This window comes from Scleropages formosus, chromosome 9 (assembly GCF_900964775.1).
Source record: "Scleropages formosus chromosome 9, fSclFor1.1, whole genome shotgun sequence".
Lineage (NCBI taxonomy): Eukaryota > Metazoa > Chordata > Actinopteri > Osteoglossiformes > Osteoglossidae > Scleropages > Scleropages formosus.
In genome coordinates, this window is record NC_041814.1 from 16,058,727 (window position 1) to 16,086,427 (window position 27,701).

The following is a 27,701-nucleotide window of genomic DNA, read 5'->3' on the forward strand; positions in this document are numbered from 1 at the left end:
CGCTGACACGGGTCCTCCGCGGAGGAAGGGAGCGAACGAGCATCCGTGGAGATCGGGATGAGCAGCGGGACGGAGGAGCGGAGCAGGGTAAGAGCTGGGTTCGGGAGGGGGGGGTGGTTCTCCGCTGGGGGTAGGTAGCTACACATGGGACTGTGGGAACAGGCGGGCGCGCGCACACGGTGACACACAGCGCGGTGACCCGCAGTAACAATAGGAGCCGCGAACGATCGATTCACCACTTTTCTCGTTTATTACTATATTTTTTTGCATTTCCCAGATGCTGCACGTGAAGATGTCCATGATGATTACAAATAACTGAAGCGGATTCGCTGCCGAGAGGTAAGCGTGGCGGTGCCGTTTTATCGTGTGTAATTAAGGACCGTTGGTTTGGATCATGTGGTTCGAGTGGCTTTTGTTTTGTCCTCGTGCCGCCTGTGGATCAGACCTTGTTTGTGTGTCTCCGTGGGGTTCGGGATTCCACCGACCGCGTGAACGAGCACACGCAGGGGGTGCCGTGAGTCACGGATCTCTTCACATTTTTGCTGTAAATGTGGCTTCACGGACTTCGCCGTCGGGCCACGATGGACATAGTAGATAGAGAAAAGAGTTCAAGAAATAGATCATCAAGTTGGCGGAAACTAAGTAGCCGCAGCTCGTGTTTGTGCTACTTTTCCCTTTTCCTCATTTCTGTCACGAAGTTATAATTAATTACACTGTAATTACAGTTCTTGGATGAACATGATCGAGGGTCAGGTAGGAATACTACAAAATATTTTGTTTGGGAATAATCTGGGAGAATTTAACGACGGACCTGTTCAGAAAATACAGGACGACGTCGTAGCCCACTAAGCACTATTCACCGACGGTGATTTTACCGCGTTTTTCACCGAGTCCTGGTGAATGATTTCAAAGCTTTAATAAAAACGTTATCACTGTCGTATCAGCGGTTTTGAAGTGTCACGTTCGCACACTGAATAACTGCTGTGGGAGGTATGAGGCTAAGACACCTTGCGCAGAAACAAAAATGCTGCCATGTGGCTTTTCGCACCGTTTCAAGCGCCAGCTGCCACTTCCTTTTGCACTTTCCCAGTACGTTACTTCGCTGGGCGCTTTACTAGCGTGTCCCGCAACACCAGTGGACGTGTCTCCGGCTGATAGTGTCGCAGGGAGGGAAGCTCTGTTCACTCGCCCGAGGAGTGTGTGAGCTGCGGTGTGTGAGGCGCTCTGAGCTCGTCGTGACAGAGTTAGTACCAGCTACTGTCCTTCTAGCTGGGATTCAGGTTTGAATCCCAGCGTAATACCATTGAGCGAGGTAGTTGTGTTAACTTGCTGCTCCCGTGAAATTACCCCGCCGAATAAACGGGTGAATAGTTCTAAGTCGCTGTTGAGAAAACGCAGCAAAGTGAATGTTGAGCGGAGTCGCTCGCTCGTCCCTCTGCTCAGCTGTCGCCGTCCCGCCTTCTCTCTCTGTGGCGTTTCGTTTGTCAGGCGTCGCGCTTCTTGATAGAACTGCCGGTGCGCACATTATTACTACTGCATGGTTATTTTTTGAAACGGAAAGGCGAGTTTTTATTTGACAGAATCAGTTATTTGCCCATTTGGTGTGATGACGTTGATAGAACAGCCAGGCATGATTGTCTGAAACGCGAGTCATCCGAGATCGTAACTGAAGCGTAGCACAACAGAAAAAGTAACATTCTGAGGTAATATTTAAGTGGGAAGTGACATAATATTGGGTGCGGATTAAAAGTATAGACTTTTCGAGTTGTCCTCATGATTCCTACCGTGTTTTGTGCAGTTAAATATTAATAATTCGAGCTGGGTTGCCTCATCCGCGCATTTCACTTCAGCCTAGTAGTATGAGGTACATGAGGTCACAGGGAAACAGGTATTTTCCAGAAGAAATACAGTTAAATTAATAGTTTTCTCATATCTCAAAAATCTGGACTGCTTTTATTCAGGTAGGAATCAGCAGTGCAAGTGAAGTGTGCTTGGTTTTTTGGAAATGAGTCTTGCTGCTGTGCGCAAATAGACGACAATTATATCGATATTATCGTAACAGTTTGAGCTGCACTTTTCCTTAAATTAAGGAAATCATCAAAGTCTAAGCGTGGGAAGAGCAAAGATGCCCTTAGAATCAGGCAGCTTTTTTGGTGTCCGGTCATCTCTGTCTTACAAGAAGCGTCATTTTCAGTTCTGTGGAGTAAGCCTCTAATCTAAAATAGCTTTAAATTTGTCACAGAAACAGAAAATAGGACATTATCTGTAAGTTATCACTCGTACTATTTATTTAACATTAATGAAAACTGTTTAATTTCATTAATATCCGTACAACATTATGAATTAATATTGTGCCCCGCCGCAGTGGGTTGGACCGCAGTCCTGCTCTCCCGTGGGTCTGGGGTTCGAGTCCCGCTTGGGGTGCCTTGCGACGGACTGGCATCCCGTCCTGGGTGTGTCCCCTCCCCCTCCGGCCTTACGCCCTGTGTCACCGGGTAGGCTCCGGTTCCCCGCAACCCTGTATGGGACAAGCGGTTCTGAAAATGTGTGTGTGTATTGTGCCCCGCTTTGAAACAAGTGCTGTGAAAAAAATAGCTCCGTGTGTTATTATGATTAAGCAATTGCCAGCGTCTGGACAGACTGAATCACAGATGGTAAAGCCAAGTTATAAATATTTACCAGCACAACCCAGCGGAGGAGCAAAGCTCTTGAACCTCGTCTCTCACAGGCCCCAAGCAGGAGCCCTGTTCTTCTGCTGAAGAGCTCTGAGAAATGGCAGGGGCGATGCTCACTAGTACCGCAGGGGATGGAGATGCCAAGCGGGCCGAGTGACGGACACAGAGATGTTCTCTAGGTTCTCCTGTTACGCAAGCCGAACCCACCCTTCTGAGCCGAGAAGTGAGAACGGACCCCAGGCATGACCGGAATGGACATTAGATCCTGACAAGTGGAAACAGGCTGAAATGTGGGAGGCCCACGGAATGTCACATATCAATGTAGGGTGGAGGAAATATCAGAAAAATCACACGAAATGGGTTGTGCACTGAAGTAACTAAATCTTTGTGTTAAAGCTGCACAGCTGCACAGATAACTCATGTTAAGATCACTCATATTATAATTCAAGACCCGAGTTTCTAAAGAAACCGGACACAGGTGAGTCTGAAAGAGGGCAAGTGTGGTGTCTGTATTGCAAGGGCATCAGACCCAAAACTGCAAAATTATTCAAGGGGAAATGTGTTGTGAATCATGACAAAACATGCTAAACATGCAGAAACGACGTTTAAACACAGAAACTGTGGTCACAAGTCAAATGTCAGTGAAAGGTATTAGATGGATGCTTAAAAGGATAGTTGCTAAAAACCACAAAACATGGCCTCAAAAATTGTCATAGAACGAAGTGACATTGCTGTGACCCTTTGTGAACAAAAACTGTGTTGCGAGTGTAACAAAGGACCTAAACTGGTGTTTATGGTAGGGCTCCTGTTTGGAAACTGCTTTTATCTGAGACAAATATACAGAAACTCATAACCTGGACTGAGTAATGGACTCCTTAGGTTAGAGTCATATGGTCTAAGAGTTGTCTTTTGCTCTGCTTGCCCTTCACCTTATGTCTGAAGAAGACCAAAGAAAGGCTTAACCAAGATTTTTTTGTGGCCATGGGAATGAATCTTTAATCATAGGTAAGTGTATCTTGATGGTCATTGTATCTGATCATTTCTCTGTGCGGTTCCTATAAAAACAAAGCAATCTGAAGCCATTTCTGATGACAAGGCATGTTCTGTGAGGTAAAAACTATTCTTGCAGTATTCCTGTGTTCTAACATAATAAAGCCCATATGCAAACAGCTATACAAATTTGGGATTCATGAACACCAGGAGAAAAGTAGATGTCTTGCACAGCCTCCCTAAATGCCAAATCTGAACATCATTCAGCCCCATATGATGTTCTGGAACATGTGAAGAAGTGCAGAGTATAAGGGGAGGCTTTTTTAAAATGTCACTATAGGTTAATATGTCCCTATGCACAGTTCCAGACTTGTATGATCACTTTCTACAAAGAATTGAAGCTGTTTTGAAAGGCAAAAGCTTGTGCTGAGGTAGCTTTCCTCCTCATTTTTCTCTAGACTGATACATTAGATAATTGTTTCTTCATATCTGGTTAAGTGTTTTGAAAATTTTGCTCACCCTTTGTATGTGCTTTTTAAAACGTTTTAGTTGTGAAACCAGTAATGAGTTGAAATCAGTTTTTATTGAACTGACACCTTGAAATGTTTTAAGGTTCTACAAACAATCACAACTTTTTCATTGCTATTTTTTCAATTTCTGTACCTGATTTGCTAGAGTGATTCTTATGTAACTTTTTACATTGAAATCTGATGAGGCTTGAACAGGGAAGTGCTAAAATGGTCAATTCCACACGCAGGACAGTGGTGCACACTACAGTATTGATTGCATCTCTGATGAGGGTAGACTGCCGAACACGTGACCATGCTTGGCGTGTGGAAGGTGCAAAGCACTGGACCCACAGGGTGTGTTGGTCTGTTGGTAGTATGAAAGCAATGAGAGAGAACACAGATAGCCCACTGGTTGCACGTGTGGGATGTTTTTCCACAACTCACACACTGTTATAACTGTGGTTGCTCCTATTTTCATTGTAGTCAGGCTCTCTAAACATGATCCAAACAAATCTGATCAGTTTTTCAGGTTTTTACTAGCGTTAGATAAAATTAATCTTTGAGCGGCCTTGCATGGATGGTTGAAATAGTCTAATTTTGTTCAGAACTGTTGCTGTAAAAAGCTTCAGCAGTTATAATATTTAATTTAGAATTTTACACTTCAATAAGATTTGGGGAAATATGCATTAAGTAGCATTTTAAACAGTGGTGTTTTGCAATTTCTGTTCATTGTATCTAGTTATATATTTTAAAGTTATATTGAGAAATTAAATTTTCCGATTTAAATTCGTCTTCATAAGTCAGTAAGCTTGTAAGAGTGCTGCACCTGGCAGTGTCCGGGATGGGGTGAAGGGAGTGTGTCATTGACTGAGGGAGAGCAGTGAGTGTTGTCAACCGAGATAGGGCAGTGTGTGTCATGGACTGTGGGGTGAGTAAGAGGTGTAATGGGTTTGGGGAAGAGTGTGCATGCTGTGAATCAGGGATGGGGAGTGTGTGCCAGAGACTTGGCAAATCCTGCTATGTGTCAGATTGGCAGGTGATCTCTGGAGTGCAGTTTGTTACCTCTTATTACTGCTGTGTTTTATTTTGGGACCTGTGTGATTTAGGGACTGCTCTGTGTCTGGCTCCAGGACAGGTAAAGAGAATAAAGTAGTTGCTCTGTGGAAGGCATGGCAGATCAAAGCCAAAGTCAGGTGGATAGAGAATGAGTTTGGAAAAAAGGAAGAATCACAAGTCGCTTTAGATGAGCAGGCCAGTATCAGTTGACATTTAGTCCTGTGTGACTGACGGACAGACTGACTGACTGTTCTGTGTCTTGTCAGTTTTGTGCATTTTCAAAATGATGTGCACACAAAGTGTATGAATTAAAAACATGTCAACGTTGTTGTGAGAATAGCTCAGATACTGTTGAACCTGATGGCTCCTCTGATTTTTTGAAGAACTGTGGAACATTTCATATTAGAGTTTTATACATTTGATGTTATGTGGATTAGCAGTCTACTTTCTAAGCTTTGCATACCTACAATTTAATGAAGGGGCAGCAGGTAGTGTAATGGTTGAAGCTGCCATGTTCCACTCAAAGGGCCCAGGTTTGGTTTCCACCTCCTACTGTAAGACGCTTGAGCAAGGAACTTGCCTTGAATTGATACGGTAAAAATTACCCAGCTCTATAATGGGTAAAAGCGTGAGTAAAATAAGTACATTTCTAATTTTAAGGGCCATTTGCTCAGAAAGCCTCTGATGTTCTTTTCAGACACGGGATATAGTTCAATTCAGCCTCAATTAAAGCGATAATAAGTATTGTTACATTGTAAGAAGGGATCCTCTGCTGCTGACAATATTACCATTAACCTTTATTTAGCTGGTCCCTTTGTCCAAGGCAACCTTATACTATTAGGATTGCACAGCAAGCTACTCACAAGTATTCACCTGTTTATAGAGCAAGGTATTCTTACTGTGTCAGTTCAGGTTAAATGCCTTGATCGAGAGTCCAACAGCAGAAGGGGGTTTCAAACTGATGTCCTTCAAGTAGATTCTGTAGAATTCTAAAGACTACGGAACCTGTTGCCCCATCTTTTCATAGCTGCTTAATTCTGACCTTTTGCTTTTTCCACTGTATGTGTGTTCTAAGAATTAAGTTTCCATTACTAAAATTGCTATATAGACTGAACAGATACTTTTTTCATTTCATGCTTTAAAGACGTTATGCATGGATATGCCTGTGTCTCGATGTTATTTTTCCCTCCACACGACTAACAGGTTGTTTAGTCTCACAGAATGGGTCAACATGTACAAGAATGCATGTCTTTTTTTCAGAAGTAGAGTACCTGCATGATGACTTCATAAACTTTAGATGTATAACACAATCCCGTAAATGCCAATCCTAGTCTCAGCCCATTTGTGTTTTTTATGATCGTGTCTGAGCAAGACTTCAAAGTGAGTCCCAGTGTACTCCAGTACGAAGGCTTCTTTAATGAAGTGCTGTTCTGCTTCCTAGAGACACCGTGTTGCTGTTATCCCTGTTTTCCCACTGTGGGTTTGACACACAGGGGCCCTGTCATCCATCACTGGAGGAACAGGCCCCTGCTGTTGTCTCGGTAGACCTTTGATGTGCAGCTCTTTTAAAGTACCGTCGCTGTGTACTGGTGGCTACCTTTGGCCATACTGTGCTGCTGGAGAGATGAAGTGAAAAGCAGCAAAACTCACAAAGGAGAGTGGCCCACAGCTAGGAGAGTTCGACAAAGATTAGACAGGTAAACACATTTTTCTTAGCTCTTAGCCTTGTCTTTAACATGCTGATGCGAGGTTCTCTTTCACAATGGTAGTCTGATAAAAATGGATGGGATTGTGAAGAAACAAGGCTTGAGTGGGGTCATGAGTTTAACTGTGCTTTCAGAACCACAATACGATAACTGTCTTCTGCATGTCTGCAAGGCCCTTGCCAGTGACGCCTAAGCGATACATTTCTATGCAGTGTCTTTGAAAGGAAAGAGATGTAATTGTAACTATTGTGTGTTTAATGGGCAATTAGATGCTAAGTTTGTTAAACTAAGTTTGTTAAACTCTTGCAGTGCACTCTTTTCAAGAACTTTTTACCTTCTAGATGTCACCTCTGTTGAATATAGAATGAGAAAAAAATACATTTCACTTTACTGTCCATCGAATTATTTCTAGCTAGGATCTAACTTGAATTGACATGTGCATTTGTAGTATTTACAGTGGTTCTACGTCTCCATTCCTGTTGAAATGGCATTTAAAGACGTCAAGCATACGTTATCCTTAATGTTCATAACCATAGCTCAGCAAACCAGTGCACATGCATGGTTAGTTTTATTATCTCTGTATATTTATTAGGTATGGGACAAGTGGTTCTGAAAATGTGTGTATCCCGTTATATTATATTTTACATTTTGCCTGCATGTTAACAGTATAAAGCATTTGTCTCAGTAGTCTGCTTTGTTCTCACCGAGATGTTGTTGTGTAGATATACACAGACTTTACCCAGAAAGCATCAAGATATAAAGTATAAGATATAATACCTTGGATGGCTTGACAGCCTGCTGGCTATTTGAGTTTGCTTGTCATTATTACATGTCCAGTGTCCATGCCAGTTTTAAAGAAGTCTACTTTTTAAAGTTTAATTTTCTACATGCTCTCACCCAATTCATTTTTACATCAAACATAGAATAAAATGTATGTCTTTCAGGATCACAAGTTTAAAAGCATCTAAACTATTACTAGTGGCATTTTGAAAAGTGCCATCCTGAAATATTTTCCTTGCAATTTTCTTGCAACTTTGTTATAAAAGTAGCATCTACTTATTATCTGACCATCTTGTAAAGGATGCTCTTACGTGAAATATTCACCGTCGTTGGCCAGTGCACTTTCAAAGGATTATACAGCTCTGGCAGACAAAGAGCTAATGCAAGTCTGGGCAGTCCTGAGGTGCTTAAATGCTGGTCTCAGTAATGCTTTATTTATAATTGCAGCCCCATGATATTTACAGTGTTTTTAGGGTTAGTATAACATTCATTGTGTCCTTCCTGGATCTTGGGAGTACAGTAACCTTTCTCAGAGGGATAGCCCGAAGCTGAGTCTGATGATGACTGTTAATTCATTCCTCCTTTCTGGGGCATCAGGCTGGACTATTCTTGGCCTGGCGGCAGTGTGTGCCTGTAGGGCAGATTGCTCCTCTGCATGGTGACGCAGGAGCTGAGTGACCCCTCTGCTCTTTCTGCCCCTTCATATGTGCAGTGCAGCACGCATATCGATACTGAAGTGCATTGATCTGTTTTTGCAGTTGTTTACATTTAGTTTAGTTTTATGCTAATTTGGTGGTAAACCTTATTGTTAATTAGAAGGGAGAATTATGTACTCAGATTTATTGTAAAATAAAAATAACATTTTTCATATATTATCAACAGAGAGCGGGTAATTGAAGAAACCATAGAACCCCAATCAAGGTGTTTACCCTGATTTGTTCCGTTAAAAACGTCCAGTTGCAAACATGGGTAAATAATTGTAGGTAGCTTAATATACAAACCACAATTTCTTTTTTCATCTTGGGTAAATAACGGTTAATGATATTTTTCAGGTAATTTTGGAAATCTACTCTGAGCTTATTGTTGTTACTATTCTTGCTATGCTGTTAAAGCTGAAACTGAAACATTCTTCCCCTGACAGATAAGCATCTTTTTAAGTGCCTTTACATAAAGCTATGCTTTCAAGTGTGGTTCGTTATGCATTGTAAATAACTGCTTTATTTCCTCCAGAAATTTTTAGATTTAACAGTAAAATACCAACAAAAATCCCAGCAGTGTATTACATTAGGGTTAGGGTTAGCTGGGCAAACAAACAAGTAAACGGGCTAAACCTGAAAAATGAAGAATCATATTTACTTTTAAAAATTTTTTTTATTCTGTATTTCTCAATATGTCTCATTTTGAGCTGTCATATTTAATTCTCACATTTGTCTTAGCGTAACAGCATGGAAAAATGAAACACTTTTCTGAAGTAAATAGTAGGATGAATAAACCAAATTGAAACCAGTTGCATAATGAGAATTGAGTCTGCAACGGGTAGCATAATCTTTTTTTTTTTTTGTAAATAAATTATTTACTTCTTGAGGTGTGTTTTATACAAGTGTTCTTATTACAGCTGTTGAGGTAAATTGTGTTTGTTCTGTACATCACAGTGCTTTTCATGTACAGAGTCCCAGCAGAAATTACTGCTTACTTTTGAGCTACAGAATTTCTGTTACAAGCTGGCAGGGCATGAAAAACTGCAATGTGTCCTGCCTGGTTGAAACTGAAATAGTTTTTTAATTGTGTTGCAGTAAACAGCTTTAGTATTGACCTCTGCAGCTTTGTTATGAAAAGGGAGATGATCAGTAGCACACATTGCAGACAGTTTCTCACGTAAATAAGTGTTTAGCTTTTGTGGCCTAGACAGTTGTGGCAGTGCAAATCAATTCTGTGTGGTTAATCAAATGTCATGTTGTTCTTGATTAATGGAAATGTGTGGTGCTTATGTAACCAACAGTACATGTGAGAGGTCCAGAATGAAGGCTTGCCTCTTCTAAGGGTTCTTCAGCTCCCAGAATAAAGATGCAAGCGTTGAGTAGAATTATGTGCTCTTCATTTCAATTTTATCAATAATGCTTCATTGACTTTGTCAAAGAAATGAAAATATGTCCCTTTTAATAAGGGCATCTACATAATGGATACAATTCAAAATGGTGCCTAACTGATGTTCAGTGTGTGAGGAGTGCTTACCCTCGTGTAATTGTTTTATTACTGACTAATTATAAATTTCCAGTTGAGTGAAGTGTGTGCAGAAAATCTGCAGTATTCATCATCTGTCAAGTAACAGAACAAGTGGATAGTGGCTAGAAGTCGCTTTTAGTCCCATACTATTTCAAGAACATTTTACAATGCCCACGTGAGTTCAGCGAGTCTGAAGAGTAGTGAGGTCCTGATTCATTGAAAAGTTAGGGTTGGATCTTATCATAATTTCAGTTTTGCTTTTTGGTGTATTTTGTTTTGTGCTCTCAGATTGTCTAAGCTTCATTTAGCAAAAACAAGGACCGAATAAAAGACAGACATCCGCTGCAAGGACATTCTTGGTTTGAGGAGGACAGTGTAGTGGACAAATTCTTGAAGCCGGTGTGTAGAACAGGGTAGTCCAGGCACACACACTGTGAAGTCATCAGAGCAGAAGGTGCTGGTTTTCTCCTCCTTAACTTGGCCATATTATTAAAATATACAAAAGAAATGTGCTCTTTAAATATTTAGGTAGTATGCGCTGTTTCAACACTAATTTGAGATTTAAATGGGCAGCACTTCACAGGCTGTTGATAGGTGTATGATGTATTAGGGCATCAATTGTGGCTATTTATGTTAGGCTTGTGGATATCCATTTTCTCTTCTATTTACTATGCTTAGCACCTGTTAGGACAGCTCAGATTAAGCCAAAGCACAGCAAAACAGTCACTGAATTCTTCATTTAATGGTGCACCACAGCTGTTGAATAGGCTTTTGTTGTTTCCTCTTAAACACAGCTGCCCATAGTGAGTCTACATTCAGGTGTGTGAGCGATTTGACATAGCCTTGATGTGGGCCTTTCTGGCTGATGGCCAGAATGAGTTACCTTTATATAAACACATTTGAGAAAGGAGGGGGGTATTTCTGTGAGAACCCTTCATACGTACACAGTGTTATATAAATGTGTCATGCTGTTTAAAATAAATGTGCCATATGTGCATGGATAAGAGGTGAATTTCAGTTAGTCATAATTCAAGTGGCAAGTTCAGTAAATCCTGCTAAGACAGTTAAATGGAATAAAGTTCATTTTTTTCACCGTTGTGCAACATAATGGCATTGGGTTTATTTAATCATACATAATACATAGTAGTGACATTTTATCAACATGGTGCCTGGCTGTACTTTTTTCAGTATAAAAGATCAAATATATTACGTAAGTGTACAAAGGACTTTTTTCAGGACAAATAAATATGATCTGTCTCTGATTCATATACTTTCTGTGCACAGAGCCATCATGTGTTTTGATTAAACTTTTGATGACCTTACCTTAGGGCTACTTAACATTACAGTTCACCCACTTCCATCGTGTCTGTTGTTTTGCAAAGCGGTGATCTTTATAGATTCTGCGTGCAATTTTCGGTCAGTGGAAGGCAACGTAATCTACACCCAAATGGCCCAATTAGATCCAAAATCTCTAGAAAGTTGTGTGTTTGTCATGACCATGCCTCCACCACTCCACCACTGCCCAGTTGTGGAGCCTCCGTCCCCTCTGCGGTCTCAAACCCTGCCTGGCTTTGCCCATTCTATGTCCTGTTCCTCATCATCCCCTAGTCCTGCTCCACGTCTCCTTAGTTACAACTGCTCACCTTTTGCCCTCAACCACAATATCAGATCCTTGCCTCTGTCCATCTCGCTGATCGACTGACCATTCGCCTGTCCACGACCACAAGAACAAGCCTAGTCCTTTATTACCGAATAAACAACCCTACACTTGGTTCCAGCTTACTCCATGCCCACTGTTCACCATGACAGTGTTTTACAGTTTTTAAGGACATACAGTTACATGTAACTGGCATTATAATGAAACTGAACTAGCGTTTCTGAAGTATTGCTCCAAGCAGACCAAGACGCAATTGATCTTGACAGGCCATTTCCAGAAGGACTGTTACAACTGTAGGCCACTAATCATTTTTTTTCAGATAATAAATTTTAACTAACATTGTTTTTATTAATTTCATTCATGATTGCATGCATCATCTAAAAAGGATTTAGCTTGTGTATAAAAATAACTTTTTTAAACCAGTCATGCATTATTTCCCATGTTTGCTTCCTAGGTAGTATGTGCGTTTTGTGCTTCCTTGATGGATGAACAAAAATGCAGCTGTTACAAATAACGATAACATTCTTCTGCAAGCACTGCTTGTCTGGTTAACATAGGCTGGAACATCATATGGCCTTGTGGAAATCACACTTAATCCAAGGTAGGTAATAACAAGTTACATGTTGTCCGTTACTTGTGCTTAAGTACATTTGTGGAGGTTTTTTTTTTCAGAAGTTTTAGCAACAGTATCCTTTAAAAAGAGTACTTATACTCACTTTAATTTCTATAATACCCTTTTCATTATGAATGTTCTGCAATTTGTGTTTTTGTTTTTTAAAACCCTTGAAGTCACTTTTACTGCAAGCCTATAGTACCACCATTTCTCTGTTAGCTGACTTTAGATTTCATTAGTTATTTTTTGCTGTCAGCCACTGTTTCTCCCAAAACAAATCAAGTGACTTTAACCTTGAACTAAAGGCAACACTTCTTCACTTTTAGCCATTTCCCTCTGTGGATTTCACAATCTAGTGTCAGCTGTCATAACCCCTCAGTTTGTGATCCGTGGAGAAATCAAAGTCTCCAAATCATTAATTTTACACATTCATCTAAAACAGCTTTTAACCATTTATACTGATGAAGCTCAGGATCAGTCTATTGATTTAGGGTAATAGAGCAATGGCAGGAGCAAGGTTTGCACATTCTGTGTTGTTAAACCAATCAGAAATTATTGTAGACCAGTCAGAGCTCACTGTTTTGTCCAGATTTATTCACCAATATTGGAAACTAATGGGGGATCACTGAGGACAATATTGAGTGTGAGTAAGTCTTAAAAAGTTTCTTTCCATGTTACGAGAGTCAAATGTGTTAACAGTTTGTCTGGAGCTGAGTTCCAGCCCTAGGAAATATTAATTCAGTTTTTTCAATAAGCTTTTAGAACAGGAATAACCTTACATCCACATTTAAGATGGTAGCATTGCTAATGGTTCAGATTATTAAAAAGCATAGCTTGAATCAAAGTAACCTGAGTAGTTTTTTATTCATACAGTGGTAATTCAGGTGAGGGGGCGCAGTGGTGCAGCGGGTTTGGCTGGGTCCTGCTCTCTCGCGGGTCTGGGGTTCAAGTTCCGCTTGGGGTGCTTTGTGTTGGATTGGCATCCTGTTATGTGTGTGTCCCCTCCTCCTCCAGCCCTGCACCCCGTGCTGCCGGGTTAGGCTCTGGTTTGCCGTGACCCCACTTGGGACAAGCTGTTTCAGTCAGCGTGTGTGTGTGCTTGCAAAGAGTTTGGAAGGGTGGCTAGCAGCAGTGAATAAGTCAGGGCTTTGAAGTAAGTTTAAAGCATGGGTAAATCGGTATGGCAACCTGCTGAGAGTTTTCTTGCCGCTTCTGATTTACGAAATCCCAGTATTGACTGCTGTGCCATTCAAGAGAAAGATATACTGCCACTTTCACAGGTGGCTTGCCGTGTCTTAAAGCTTGAGCCGCATTGCCTTGTATGGTCAGAAAAACAACCTAACTTACCCTTTTGGGAGCCTAAAGGGGGAGTTCAGTGTGACACAGGCAAAGGATGTGCTACAGTGCAGGGACTCACGTGATCCAAAGGTTGCAAGAGCTTGCACTGAGGTGAGGAAAGGTAGGAAATGGAGTACAGGTGGTCCCCGATTTACAATGGGGTTATGTTCCCTGAAACCCATCATAAGTCGAAAATACATTTAATACACCTAATACACACCAGTACGTGACAGACTTGGAGATGCAGATCGTTGTCGCTGCCCAGCATCACGAGAGAGTATCGCTCCGAGTTTGGCCAGCAAAAAATGTAACAAAATATGCTGGAAATTGCTGCCAGAATTTTCTGACTGTACTCTGAGGAGTCCCACAGAAATCTTAGCATGTATTGATCTTATGTGCAAAGGTACACTTGTTTGTGGCCAAAGCTTTATTGTTGCAGAGTTCATTTTTTCTCCTGTAATTCTTTCCCAATTAGAAATGAAAAAGCAGGACCTGCAGAAAGAAATCCATGGACTGGAGATGAAAAAGCCCAAAAATTCACTTTTTTCAAACACCGAACATCAAAACGAACTTAATCTGGCTATTTTCCACAGCATTCACACCCTACATCCACCATTTCAGATGGATTGGATCTGACATGTACAGTAACAGCATTGATGCTCCATCACAGATAATGTAAATCGTTACTGATGGCCAGCTTTCTTCGCGCTCCAGATTCAGTGGCCTTGGGGGACTGAAAAACGGAACATCGAGAGTCCCCCTGGGTGCTCCTCAGAGGACCCAGAGGAGACTCTCTTGTTTGTTTGCTTTATCCAGTTGGCAACGTAACCCCATAGAGGTATCCCACACAGCGGACACCTAGGTGGAGAGCTTGTGCATAATGTTCCTCGCGTATATGTTTAAATTGCCCTCCTGACACTAAGAAAGTGGAAACACAATGTCCTCTTTGGAATAATTGCAGAATGTTTGGAGGAGATTAAGAGCATTCATTAGAAAATGATTTGTTTTTATGTCAGGGTTGCTGCAATGATGTTATATAGTATTGTGAGGTATTCTACAGACCATGTAGTCCTTGTTTACACTCACTAAGAAACAATATAACATCCTACCCTGTGGTGATGTTCAGAGCTCTAATATTATGGGGAGCGCTATTATTCTGTTGCATTACTGTGTTTATCGCCCTTTAAGACTTGTCAAGGAATCACTAGAGGTCCCCTAGGTTTGTGGATCTGGCTGCTGTGGTTCCCCCTGGGAAAAATGAGCTGACCTTGTTGACCTGTGAGAGGTTAGATCTGTCCTAGGGCCACCTCTACTGTATGGCATAGAAGACGATATCAGATGACTGCGTGGTTCAGGAGTCATGGAGATGGTGCACAAGGAGGTGCAGTGTGGGTTGTAAGGAAAATTTGTGTACAGATGATCACTTTCTTCATGTTGAATAATCCTCTACGTGGAAAATCTGTGGCTGTGAAAGGTTATTGGTGCATTATTGCTTGTGTATTCTGTACTAACGGCTCATGGCTCACTGTATTCATGGGAAATTGTCTTTTCCTATTTATATAAGGACACTTTGAAATTAAAATGCATACTTCGCAGTGATATTTTTTCAAAAAGCTATTGTTTAAAGCACAGGGGGTGCGGTGGCGCAGTGGGTTGGACCACAGTCCTGCTCTCCAGTGGGTCTGGGGTTCAAGTCCTGCTTGGGGTGCCTTGTGATGGACTGGCGTCCCGTCCTGGGTGTGTCCCCTCCCCCTCCGGCCTTACGCCCTGTGTTACCGGGTAGGCTCCGGTTCCCGTGACCCTGTATGGGACAAGCGCTTCTGAAAATGTGTGTGTGTGTGTGTGTGTGTGTGTGTGTGTGTGTGTGTGTGTTGTTTAAAGCCTCTTATACAGAGATCTTCAGTTGTGAAATATACTGAAGGTCCTTGCATTCTTCCACTTAACTGAGACCGATTCAGATGAATGCAAGCATTTAGCTTAAGCATATTGATTCTGGCATTAATTCACCCAAGGTTATATTTAAGAAGCAAGCACAATAACTGTGCCATATTGACACGTTTTCATTTGAAGAGTGCGAAGATTTATTGACTGTTAGACCCAATTTAGTTTAATTTTAGTTTGTTCTTCTATCAACAGAATTATCTGATTTTTAAACAAATATGTGCTTTCAAATATGTCCTTATATAAGCGATAATAAATGTGCCTGGAGAAAGATCATTTGATTATGAATGTCATGTAAAGTTATGTATCCTGATTGATAAGAACAAGGCAGAGCCCTGAGGTGTTCGAAAGAACAGCCTCTGTGTTTGCTTTGCACAGCAAACACAAAGGCTGTTCTTCTCAACAGGACACGCTGCAGTAGGCGAACCAGTGTATTAACAAGAAGCATCGTCTCCATCCATTTCCAGTAACTTCATGTACAGTGAAGACCATAGTGTTCTAGAGTCTGTGTCAGGAATAAATAGTAGACTGCGGACAGAACTAGGATGTTGTAGGATAAACGCATGCACAATAGTTGCTGTGCTTATGTAGTGCATGTGTAAAACCAGAACTGTTAAAACTGTTATTTTGTCAATTAATCATCAAAAGGGAACATAAAGGATAATAGAGGAGCCCATTTATGAACTACTTCCACCAAATCCAAAGTTTTCTGGTGAATTCTTTCTTTCATCGTATGGCCATTTATTTATTGGTTACACGGGTTGTCTAGTTCATTCTCAGTTCATTCTGAGTTTTTTATTGCAGGCTGTTGAGAGGTTTTCCTCAAAGAATATCCTCAAAAGGTTACAAAAAAACTGCAGACCCACAGGTAGATGTTTGGGTCCTGGATGTAGTGATTTTCAAAAGTGTGGAAAAAACAAAGGAAACCCAGGAGAACCTACACAGAGAAAATGGGTAGAGCCAAACTCCATAAACCTCAGACACTTCCCGGCATTGTTTTATCTTGGTCTAAAAGTAGCTGTTATATCTGCTACTGATTGTATAGTTTGGACATTTATGATGCATTGTCTGGGAAGCTTATAGTGAACCATAATTCAGGAGTTTGGTGAACTGAATAAGCTTTTTAAAGTGTTCTTAGTCTGTTGTGTTTTGTTTTTGTAATAATAATTACTTAGTATGAAGAGATGTGTGGGTCAAGCAAAAGAAGTCATTGCCCTCTTTTGACTGTATCGCATGGTCTTAACTACAGTATTTATTGCAAAACAAAGGGAAGGACCTTGGAGTCAGAAGTATTAAGTAAACTGATGTAGCTTCATTCGCGCAAAATCTGAACAGTCATTTCCAGAACAAGTTTATTATTTAAAGTTGTTGTATGGAACATCCTAATGGGCATTATGCTGTCTTGGGAAAGCTTAATATATCGGTGATAGCAGGATTAAATAGTTTACCTAGATTGCCTAGATGTACTTTATTGCCTAGATACACTAAATGGTTTAGAGAATACTGTTGTGCCATTACAGTTCCTCCCACAGCCAAATGAAATTGTACCAAAGCGAGGACAGAAGCAGTTGAGATGCTGTAAAAAATGATTGCTTCGAAGTGAGTTTCAAAGTGAGAACAGCTTTCAAAATGAAACTACTGTTCTCACTATTCCTGTTTGTTCTAAAAATCCTGAGGAACAATGATGGTTACACAATAATATCCCAGCCTGACCTTGTGCACAAGATTTCTTCCTGTTTATGTGATGTGGTTATTAAGTAACTTCATTGTGAAGTTCACCGCCTACTTTCTAATACAGAGTCCGATTCCTATTTTCATGTCAGCGTGGCTTGTTCTTGAGTCACTGTTGATGTGCAGTTGATACTAAAGCTGCACGACAGCCTGCAAACAAGGGAAAGTCTCTAATAAGAATCATCTCCACTGATGGTTAGGGTTATGTACAACACACTGTTCATGCTGAGTCAAGATTATTGAAAAAAATAACAGTAGAAAGGAGATATTAATGCTTCACTGCTTTATCCTACTGATGCTGTAATTTTTTGTCTCGTATTCAGTTGGTACTTCCAAATTAAATCTGGGATCAAGGTTGATATCCACATTCCAACCATACAGGAATGCCATCAAGGAATGGTAGTGTAGATTAATCCAGATACATTTGTTCATACATTTTTTTTGACAGAACAGTTGTGTGTCTTTGAAACTGTGGGCAATAATAGAGAGAATTATACATTTTTATGGTATTTACAAGGGTTTTGAGATTAAATGTTTATTCTTTTAAAGATCACCCATATATCTCTTCTGCGTATTTTCTCTAAAGCTTAGAAAGTGAATGTATTTCTGTCGTGAACTAAACAGCAAGTTAATGAATCCAGTGTGTATTACAGCATACCAGTTTAACAAAGCTTTATCCTCTGTCAGAATTTTTATTAAGAGAATCTGTTCAGACCTGACTCTGTGGCACCATGGCATTGAGGTCAGGAAGTTGTAACCACTTTGCCATGCATGTTTAGCAGTACTGTAAGTGTGCAGACATTTTTCCATTTTTATGCCAGAACTGCTGTCTTTATTTGTCTTATTGGAGGTGTTTCATTCTGTTAGTTGGAAATGCTTCCACATTAACTCTCTTCATGTGAGTCCCACAGCTCTCAGGTATCCAGATCCTCAGCACTTCACTTATCACTCCCAGTTTCTAGAGAGTCCAAGGTGCTCCATGTTAGCTATTATGAGCCTGCAGTGACATTTAAACATAAAAGATACATTTATTGAAGATTACCTTCAGTATTATATTTATGTAACACAGATTTTATTTTTTTCTAATCCCAGTTTTATATCATAATGGCAGTGACGACAGAGGTGACAACGTCACTTGGAAACAATTCCTTTTAATCCTGTCTAAAAAATTGTTTTAATTATATGTGGAGAATTTTTTATGAGGGGTGCGGTGGTACAGTGGGTTGGACCACAGTCCTGCTCTCCGGTGGGTCTGGGATTCGAGTCCTGCTTGAGGTGCCTTGTGACGGACTGACGTCCTGTCCTGGGTGTGTCCCCTCCCCCTCCGGCCTTATGCCCTGTGTTACCGGGTTGGCTCCGGTTCCCTGCGACCCCGTGTGTGTGTGTGTGTGTGTGAGAATTTTTTATGTGACAGGGGAAAAAGGTAGAATTACCTGATATATTCTGATGCCTGGAGTGTTATTGATAAAACTATTATATTATCCTTTTCTATTACAGCCATGCAATGTCATTTTTTTTACTTTGACTGTCAGTGTACTTTGTACTTAATTTTTAACCTCATAAATATTTGTTCTTAAAGAATTTTGTCTTTTTCACTGACTTGTGTTTTTCTTGTTCACCTAAATATAGATAAATTTCAATTTATTTTTATAGAGCACTCTTCTCACCCAGTGACACAGAGCTCTGAACAAGAGCATCAGAAAAATAGATAATTGGCTATATATTAATTACTACAGAAATTTCTGATCATTTCACACTTAATCAAAATATCTTTGTATTGTCATTCTTGTGGAGTTAACAGGTCAATACTACAAATAATTAATGGTATAATGGACATAGTAAGACTGGTGATATATGAACCCTCCTGTGTTTATGACAAAATGACCTTAACTGAGATTCTTGTCAAAGAGCTGTATTAAACAGTATAGAGCAGTGAAGGTGAATGTTAAGTGACAAACTTTTTTCATGTACTTCTCATCCTGTGCTTTGAAATAGCTGAGTAGGTACATACTGCATGCCTGACTGACATGATTTGTTCTGCTAAATGTACCAGTTGAAGAAAGACAAATGTGTCAGTAGTGTTTTCAAGTTGACTCTTGTTGTGCTCCTGGAATATTGCAGTGTTTTTTCTTTTTTTAATGAAAGCTGTTTAATTGACACCTAACATATGTTTCAAATTACCTAACATGCTGTGTGGAAAAATATATGATTTCCATGCTAAAATGAGTTCTCACAGGTATGAATTCACCTTATTTTTAAATGATCCCAGTAGTTTCTTTTAAGTACTCAGCAAGAATTCAGTTATAATTATTGTGTGGAAAATCAGGTTTTGAAGAGCATAAAAGTCACACATGAAATGTCACACATGAAATGCAGTGCACACTGTGCACCATGTATAATTAGGTTTCAAGCTCTTTCTTAGCTATGTATGTAGTACTTCCCAGTAGTGAATACTATGAGACATTATAATTTTAATTGGAAGCTCTTTTTCAACAACTTACTAGGGATTGAGGATAAGGGCTGACGATAGCAAATCCCTGCATAACACCTTCCTCTAGGCAGAATATCAAAACAGACACATATCTGTGAGTCAAGTACTTAATCAGATAAAATGTTATTCATAGTAAACATTGATGTGTAACCCCATGTATTGACTTAGTACCAGTTTTCATAAGAATGTGATAAATGGTGATGAGATCCACAGAGATTATAACATGCATAAACAACAGCAAATCTTTGTGGTAATATGATTATGGCTAATGTGAACGTGCCTTTAATTCTTTTCTGTATTTTATTATTTTATTATTTAGTTTCCTGCAGCCATTGGTTCTGTGTGACTTGTCACCAGCATCCTGAAATTTCAGGCCTCAATAAGAGCCTTGATGTTGTACACTCCCTACAGCAAAACTACTTAATGTCTAGTTGCATAAAGAAATGGAAAGTATTTGCCTGTCTATTTTGTGCTTCCCTTGTCCTACTTTCTTTACCCTTGTTCTTTTATGTTTAATTCATACTGTAACTGTCATGCTATTCCCCCGGCGCGGTTGCGTCGGACCCAAGTGCGGGGCACAGGAAGCTTGGTCAAGGGGCGGTTCAGTAGACATTGTCAGGGAACAGGGTCACCGATGTACAAACAGAATCCAAAGGGGCAAATCCAAGAACCATAATCCAAGAAACAGGCGAGTGAACAGGCAAACCAGTGAGTCGGAGACGAGGAGCAGGGCGAGGAGCGTGGAGCAGGGCGAGGAACGAAGATCGGGGTGCAAGACTAGGAGCGCAAGTGATCAACAAGGCTGAACAAGGTTCCGCATCGGGCTGTGTTCCGCAGCCCCTTTTTAAGCTTGTGCTTGCTAATTCGAAGCAGGTGTTCCCTGTTGCGCAGCCGTGGGGGGCATGACAGTAACGACCTACGTTACTGAGCAGTGTCATGTTGTAGCGGGAAAATGGGTTCGTTGTGACTGGTTGAGAATTGTGGGCAAAATATGGGTTAGTTGTTCAACTGCTGTGGGGCTCACTGGGAATATAAGGGGGTGAGTGGCTGTTGGCCAGCATGAGGAGAGGAGGAAAGCTTGAGAGGTGCTAAGCAGGCTGGGAAGGCTGACTTGAGGTGAAGATCCTTGAGGAAAAGGGGTCCCCGGACAGTGAGCATTATTTCCTTGTGTTTGCGCCTATCCTTCTCTCTGTGTGCCGGTGTTCCAGTAGGCGTTCATAATGAAAGGTGTTCGTGCAATCTTCTTTGCCTCATCTGAATCCAGAGTACAGCATGATACAATACTTAATAAACAGACAAAATCCTTTCACTAGGAAGAATCACAGATGAGGAGACCAAAATAACATTAGGCAGACAAGAACTAAGATAAACACTAGGATATTGTTACAAAACAGGCTGTCGGTTCTAAAAACCAATGTTATTTTCAGTACTGAAGAAAATTATCAGGAATGTATTATTACAGGGCTTTCAAAATGGGACCATTACTGTTATGAAAGCGCATACATATTATTAAAGATCATGAATAATAAATGGGCTAGTTGTTCAATATATTTGCTCCATGGACAAACACTAAAGTTCCTATTGACATTAGCGTGTTTATGGTAGTGCTTTTTAATTTATTGGAAGTGGAAAATCGAAAGAAGGCTAACTGTAGTCTCAGCAATTTGAAGCTTTTCAAACTTATGTTTTCTCTTCAGTCTGTTGTTATTTATGCAGCTCAATTGTGACTCAGTCTTTGCTTTGTATTACTTCAAATAGTAAAGAAGATATAGGACTTTACATTGAAAAATGTTTTCATAGCTTGAATGTAATATTGACTCCTTTTTGCCAGTTGTGCAAAAGATTTCATATTCTTTAATTTTGTTCAGAATGCTTTATATCATAAAGCTTTTCTTTAAGTTTTAAAGCTTTTCTTTTATATTCACTATCAAAATTTTATCACCAGCACTCTTCTTAGGCACATTCGTGCTACCATGCTTGTTCAATTTTGGTAATAAAAAATATTTTGTGAAAATAACAGGAAAATTCAAAAGAACCCCGCAATCAAAACTTCCAAAACAAAGTATTTGGGAGAAATGAGAGTCATTTGTATGCATAGAAATGCACAGTTGTGTGTGCAAGCACACATACACACTGTGCTACCATGTGTATTCCTCCGGTGGGTTGCTGTGTTCAGCTTGTTAATTTGCGTTCAGCTACTATACTCAGTGTTGCAATATGTAAACATGTTGGGCGTTATACTGACATTGTTCATTTACCAATAGTGTATTACCAAATTTGCGTTATGAAAACTTCCATAGTTGCAGAAATGATTGTACCCAAGTACATGCTCAGATGTCATTGACAGTGGATGGGCACATTACTTAAATGGCACAGCACAAGAAACCCTAACTTTAGCCATGGATGTAGTAGTTGGCGTAGTGGTTTGAGCCCTGAGTTTCAGTAAGAGAATTGGGGCTTAAATCCCTATACCTACTGTATTATACTCTTGAACTAGATTGCACCTGTTAACTGCTCCCATTAAAATTCACCAGCTATATAACTGGTAAATAACTGTAACAAGCTTAGTACACAAACCCCACCTTCTTAGCACCAAGTTGTTGACTCAGTAATTGCAAATAACAGCACTAAAATATACTTAGAACCTCACAATAAATAGTCAGGTTGTGGTAATTAATTTAAAAGATAGATTAGAATCATGTTAGCTAGCAGACCTCTGTAAAAACTACATAAATTTCATGTAAGTTTGCTGGACAGCTAATGTTAAATGGCTAACATTAATTAACATCTCTGTAGCTAGAACAGCTGTATTAAAGTTTCAATAAGATAATAAATTAGAGGAAATATTCTTTTGTGTTAGGGTTATCTGGATTTCAGTTTTGCTGGGTAGAAACAAGCTATGTTTTGTCTCTTGTTCTTAAATTTCCGGAGTACTTTTGTAAACACACACACACTGACTCGGGCATTCTTGTGACCTTTTTCACATTACTTGAGAACATTTCATGTTTAACATTTTCTCCTTCAAACCAATCAAGTTCCTTGTACTATGAACCAATAGCAACACCTTCTTCCAGTCAGCTGACTTCTTCTGCGGATTTCATTGGCCATTTTTAGCTGTCAATCGCAGTGTTCCCCTTGATGTAGAACAACAGAAGAGTTGCCAAGCAGATTGGTATAGGGTGAAAATTAGTGGCATCATATTCAGTCTAAGCTCATGAATATGCACATGTCACACACTATCTTTCATTTATTTTTTATGTAACACATTAACAATCACACTTTACAACAATTTACCCTTTGATGCTACAGGGTATTTATAGTAAGGTTGCTTAAGAGAAGTGACAAGAGGGCCAGGAACTGCAACCTGAAAGAGTAATCACTGGACCTCTTTTTACTTTAGCTCATAATACTTGTCTCTAAAGCAGCTTGCAATGTGAAGCTACTTGAAATGATTTTCTCATTTATACGGGACAGGATTGTTATCATTTAAAGGTAAGGGCCATGCTCACGGTTACTATGGCAGGAGGTGGGATTTGAATTTTAATTCTATGAGCTATGCCCTCTGCAGCCAAAATACTGTAAAAATGTTTTTGTTCTAGTATACATGTATTTGAATTTGCTCATAATTGCTGGATTGTTTTGACTGAACATCTGATTTTAGGACACAGTTCTATAAAGTTTGCAAAGGTATTGTTTAGTACTGTAATGGTGCTGAGGGGGGCTGATGTAGATTAATGTAAATAGTTGGTGTTTGTGTCTATTCCTGAATGTAGTCCTGTGTTCCTTTCTGACTGGTTGTTATGTTGCTTATGCTTAGTTTGCCACTGGGGAATTCTGGGGGGTTTAAGGGGTGACCTCCTAACCATTGTGTCGAGTAGGGGAGCTTAGAGAGGCCTGGGGGAACTTTCTGGTCTTCAGTGACTACTTTGTACTGTCTGGGGGTGTCTTTGTCAAGATGATAATTGAAATGTGATGTATGTGGTTTATAAAGAGCTTTTTCTTAAAACCTTGATCCTGTTTCCAATATTACCTGCATAGGGGGGCACTACAGTAAGTTAATATTAATATGCTTATTTTATGTGCTTGTAAACAAGGAAGTAACTATGAGTGAGGGCAGTACACAAAAGTATTTTTTGAGGTAAATTTTCTTTCATTTTGACAAATTTTCTGTTAACATTGTACTATTACTGTAAGCTTATTTTACCTTTGAAATTTAATGTTAAGTGTAACTTTTGAGGATGTGAAATCCACATCCAGCTGAAGTTAACCTGTTACAGGAAATTGCTCTGTCGCTGTTCATCTGTTGGGTATCTAGCTAGCTATCTATTCACATAAACTGTTTTTTTAACCTGAAATTAAATGTCAGAATCACCCATGGAATATCACTTAAATAGCTTAAGTTACACAATATTTAGAAAGTTGCAATAAAGTAATTATTTAATTTGTTTTCAAGTCATTGCTTGATACCATCTGCTTTTGATGTCCTGAACAAAACACTGACCATCTGGCAAACTTTCACATTACCTACTGACTGAGTAAAGCTAATTCGTAGATCTACTATCCAGGTACTTACCTAACAGTTTGCAGTCTATATTTTTATTTATATTAGTACTCAGTGTATTTACATTAACATTTACATTTATTCATTTAACAGATTCTTTTCCCCAAAGTGACATGCAAGTCAGTAATTTATTGGAAGGTATAAGTAGATGATCTTTTTTCAATTACTGCTAAACCTGTTAAGTTTTAAGATTGCGGTTAGTTCAGAACTTTATGATCATAATTTTAATTAATGTCATTTGATTTTTTTACATGTAGAGCATTTTGTTAACCCTCTCTGGGCCAAATTAATACTAGCAGTTGGAAAAATCTGTACCAACTGATGCTATGTTGCAACGTCTGCCTGGAGAGGGTTAACCATTTTCATCTGTTCCAGTTTTAAATCTCATGTATATATGTTCCATAGGTGTCCCGGTGGGTTTAGTCACACTGAGAAGCCTAGAGGATCACCGCACAGAAGATGAGGAAGAGCAGAAGCGTGCTGATGGTGACCCCCAACAACGTGAGCCATGCCATCTCCCTCTGCCATGCCATCTCCCTCTGTCTGCTGTCCACTCCCACTCCAGATGAGGTGTACCTAGGAAGTACTCTGAAGTACATAGTGAAGTAAAGGACATATAGATACTGTCCTCTGCTAAATGAACCATAGACCTCCAAAAATACTAAGCAAAGTGGGCTCTGATGAGGCACAGTTCCATGAAGAAGGTCTGTTTAAGGTGAAGTATGTGTCATTAGACAAGTTTGACAGCTTTCTGCTCACCTCATCATTAAGATCATTTCAGCTTTTTACTTATTTCACTTCCAAAATCCACTTTACTCACATCTTCCTGATTAACTCAGTTCTGAACAGTTCCAAGTCATCCCCAGCTTCTACTTTGAATAGTCCCAGTTCATCCTCAACTTCAGCTTTGAAGAACTCTAATGTACTCACAGCTTCAGCCTTTAATGGTTCCATTTCATCCTTAGAATCTGCTTTGAATGGCTCCACTTCACTCTCAGATTCTTGATACCTTCAGCACTGACAGTATGCATTTCCCTCTTCCCATCACGCTTTCCCATCTTTTACCTCATCTGAGTTCTATCAGGTCCCTGGTCTCTCCACTAGTCCCAGCACTACATATTTTGCATCTCAGTATTCACATGATCTCATTCGTGCCCTGGCTCCTACTCTGACCATGGGTCTCTTCTCAAACTAAGCCCTACAGTTAGTCTGACAGGAGAGCCAAATTCCAGCTCACTTCTCGTACTCTCAGATTATACGTATGTATATGTTGTATGTCTGAGTGAGTGTGTGCAATAGCGTGTTTGTGAATGAATACGCCATCTGGGTCAGCAGCACAACTGTGTTTTTCTGAATTATTCATTCTTTGCTAGATTAATAAACCAAACATGAAGATCCAGTGCAAAATCAAAAAGAACATTGGAGCAGGATTCCAGTGAAGGGCTTTTTCAGGGAGTACTGTGTTGATTTCTGGGGGTCATTGGACTTTAGAATATTGAAGGTACTATTGTGAAGTTTATGTTCTCAGGTAGTGTGAGGGGACCCTCATGGAGGCTTGGCTGGATGGGTGACTGTGATGACCTCCACTCAGGAACCTGAAAAAAAACAGTTGCTCTACATTGCAGTTAAAACTTTTTCTGTCTTCTTCAAGTGGCATTGGCATGGACTGACCTACACTGTCTTGTGCAATTTAAACATGTCTTATTTGTTATACCATTTTCTATCAATTGATTCTATCAGTGGAAGGTCATTTTGATGTATTTTTATGTGTATATATTTTCTTTGTTGCAGGGTTAATCCCCTTCTGTTCTTCTGCAAATGTTTATCAACCTCAGGAGTGCATCCTCCTAGAACTTGTATTTTCGATGACTGCAAAAATTGGAGAGGAATGACTTTGGCAGTCGGGAGAGAAACATTTGTTCCTTTTTTATTTGCCATTCTTATACCACGATACTCAAGCTCTTCTTTTGAAGTATGTGCAGCCGGAGGGTTGCCATGGCAACCCCAACTCTCTGCGTAATCGTTTTGTGATTGGGTTGCTCTTGTAAACCCCAAAGCTTGGGCTGTCTGGGACAAACCGTCCACCAACCTCAGTCCCTTCCCCTATCAACCTAGCTTTACCACAGTGCCTCAGTGTTTGTGTGTATGAGGTCACTTCTAGTATGTGCTGTGGCTGGAATAAATATACAAGGCAGGTGATCTCTATAACACTACTAACACTTACAAATTGGTCCTTTCTAAAATCTGATTGTTTTCCAGAGTCACTAAGGACTTGGAGTAGCATGTTTCCAAAGGCTTGGCAGTAGGGTGAATTATTTAGGGATTACAATGGTAATGACTGATGTACAGCTTTGTTTGGTTTCTAGTACTCTGCATCAGTAATCCCCTGGACATGTTGTTAGATGGCCCAAGTGAGCTGTGACGTTTGGCTCCTGGCAGCTCCGTGTTATTGGTTTTGAGTTACTACACATTACTAAAGCCTCTTGATGCTTTTTCATACGTTTGGTTGAAAAAATCTTTCATTTCAGCTGCTTCTGCCAGTGAAATTAGTGAATGTTGTTGGAAATCTGAAAATTTCTAATTTATTGTGACTTATGTAGCAGTCAGATTTAATAATGACAACATATTCAGACTGAAAACCTTACTTTATGTGATTTAAACAGTGTTTTTTTTTCAGAAGTGGACATCAAATTAGATGAAAATGCTCAAATGCCACCTCAGAAATACTATAAATTTGACAAAAGTTGTTGCAAGACCTCATTGTCAACATCTGCTCCTTTTCCTGTGGTCTGATCTGTACAGTCAGTGAACAAGCAGTCAGTAAGTAATACATATGAAAAACTCCACAAACAAAGTGGATAAAGCAGTGTTTGATTGGTTTGCCTGGAAGAGGTTTGATCCTGCCATCGCCTTAGGTGCAGATTGAACGACTAAGCCTTTCTGAAGTGCGGTTGAAGGCTGCTTTCATCACGACGCAATTCAGGCTCATAAATCACATAAACGAGATCTCCAGATAATGCAAGCCCACGCAGCAGCCAACAAACATTGCTAGCAGCAGCCTGGCCACAGCTGTATGCGTTCTAAAACATTTTTATTCTTCATGCAAAATGCTCAGGGCTGTGCTCCCTGACCCCTGTCCTGATAATGGACAAAGGTGTGTGGGCTTTTGCTCCTGCCAGCAGGTAATCATTGATTATTATCAGTGGCGGAAACATGTAAGAATTACACTGATGCCCTTATGCTTAGAAAAAAAGTGGTGAAAATATTAAGATACTTTCTTTTCATTGTATACACACACACACATTTTCTGAACCGCTCGTCCCATACGGGGTCGCGGAGCCTAACCCGGCAACTCAGGACGTAAGGCCAGAGGGGGAGGGGACACACCCAGGACAGGACGCCAGTCCGCCGCAAGGCACCCCAAGCGGGA

The 27,701-nt window shown here is 40.2% G+C and overlaps 1 protein-coding gene across 2 annotated transcripts in view; it reads left to right on the forward strand.

Annotated features, from left to right (window-relative positions):
• Positions 1-27,701, forward strand: part of pde4ba (phosphodiesterase 4B, cAMP-specific a) — a 111,299-nt gene continuing 83,598 nt past the window's right edge. Inside the window, exons 1-3 of one of the 2 annotated variants that reach the window (XM_018754080.2) lie at positions 1-87; positions 278-339; positions 24,677-24,772. In XM_018754080.2, the coding sequence (XP_018609596.1) occupies positions 24,731-24,772 (42 nt within the window). In that variant the 5' untranslated portion in view covers positions 1-87; positions 278-339; positions 24,677-24,730. Of the gene's footprint in view, positions 88-215; positions 340-24,676; positions 24,773-27,701 lie in introns of those variants that run through there. The other variant, XM_018754081.2, reaches the window with a different exon arrangement.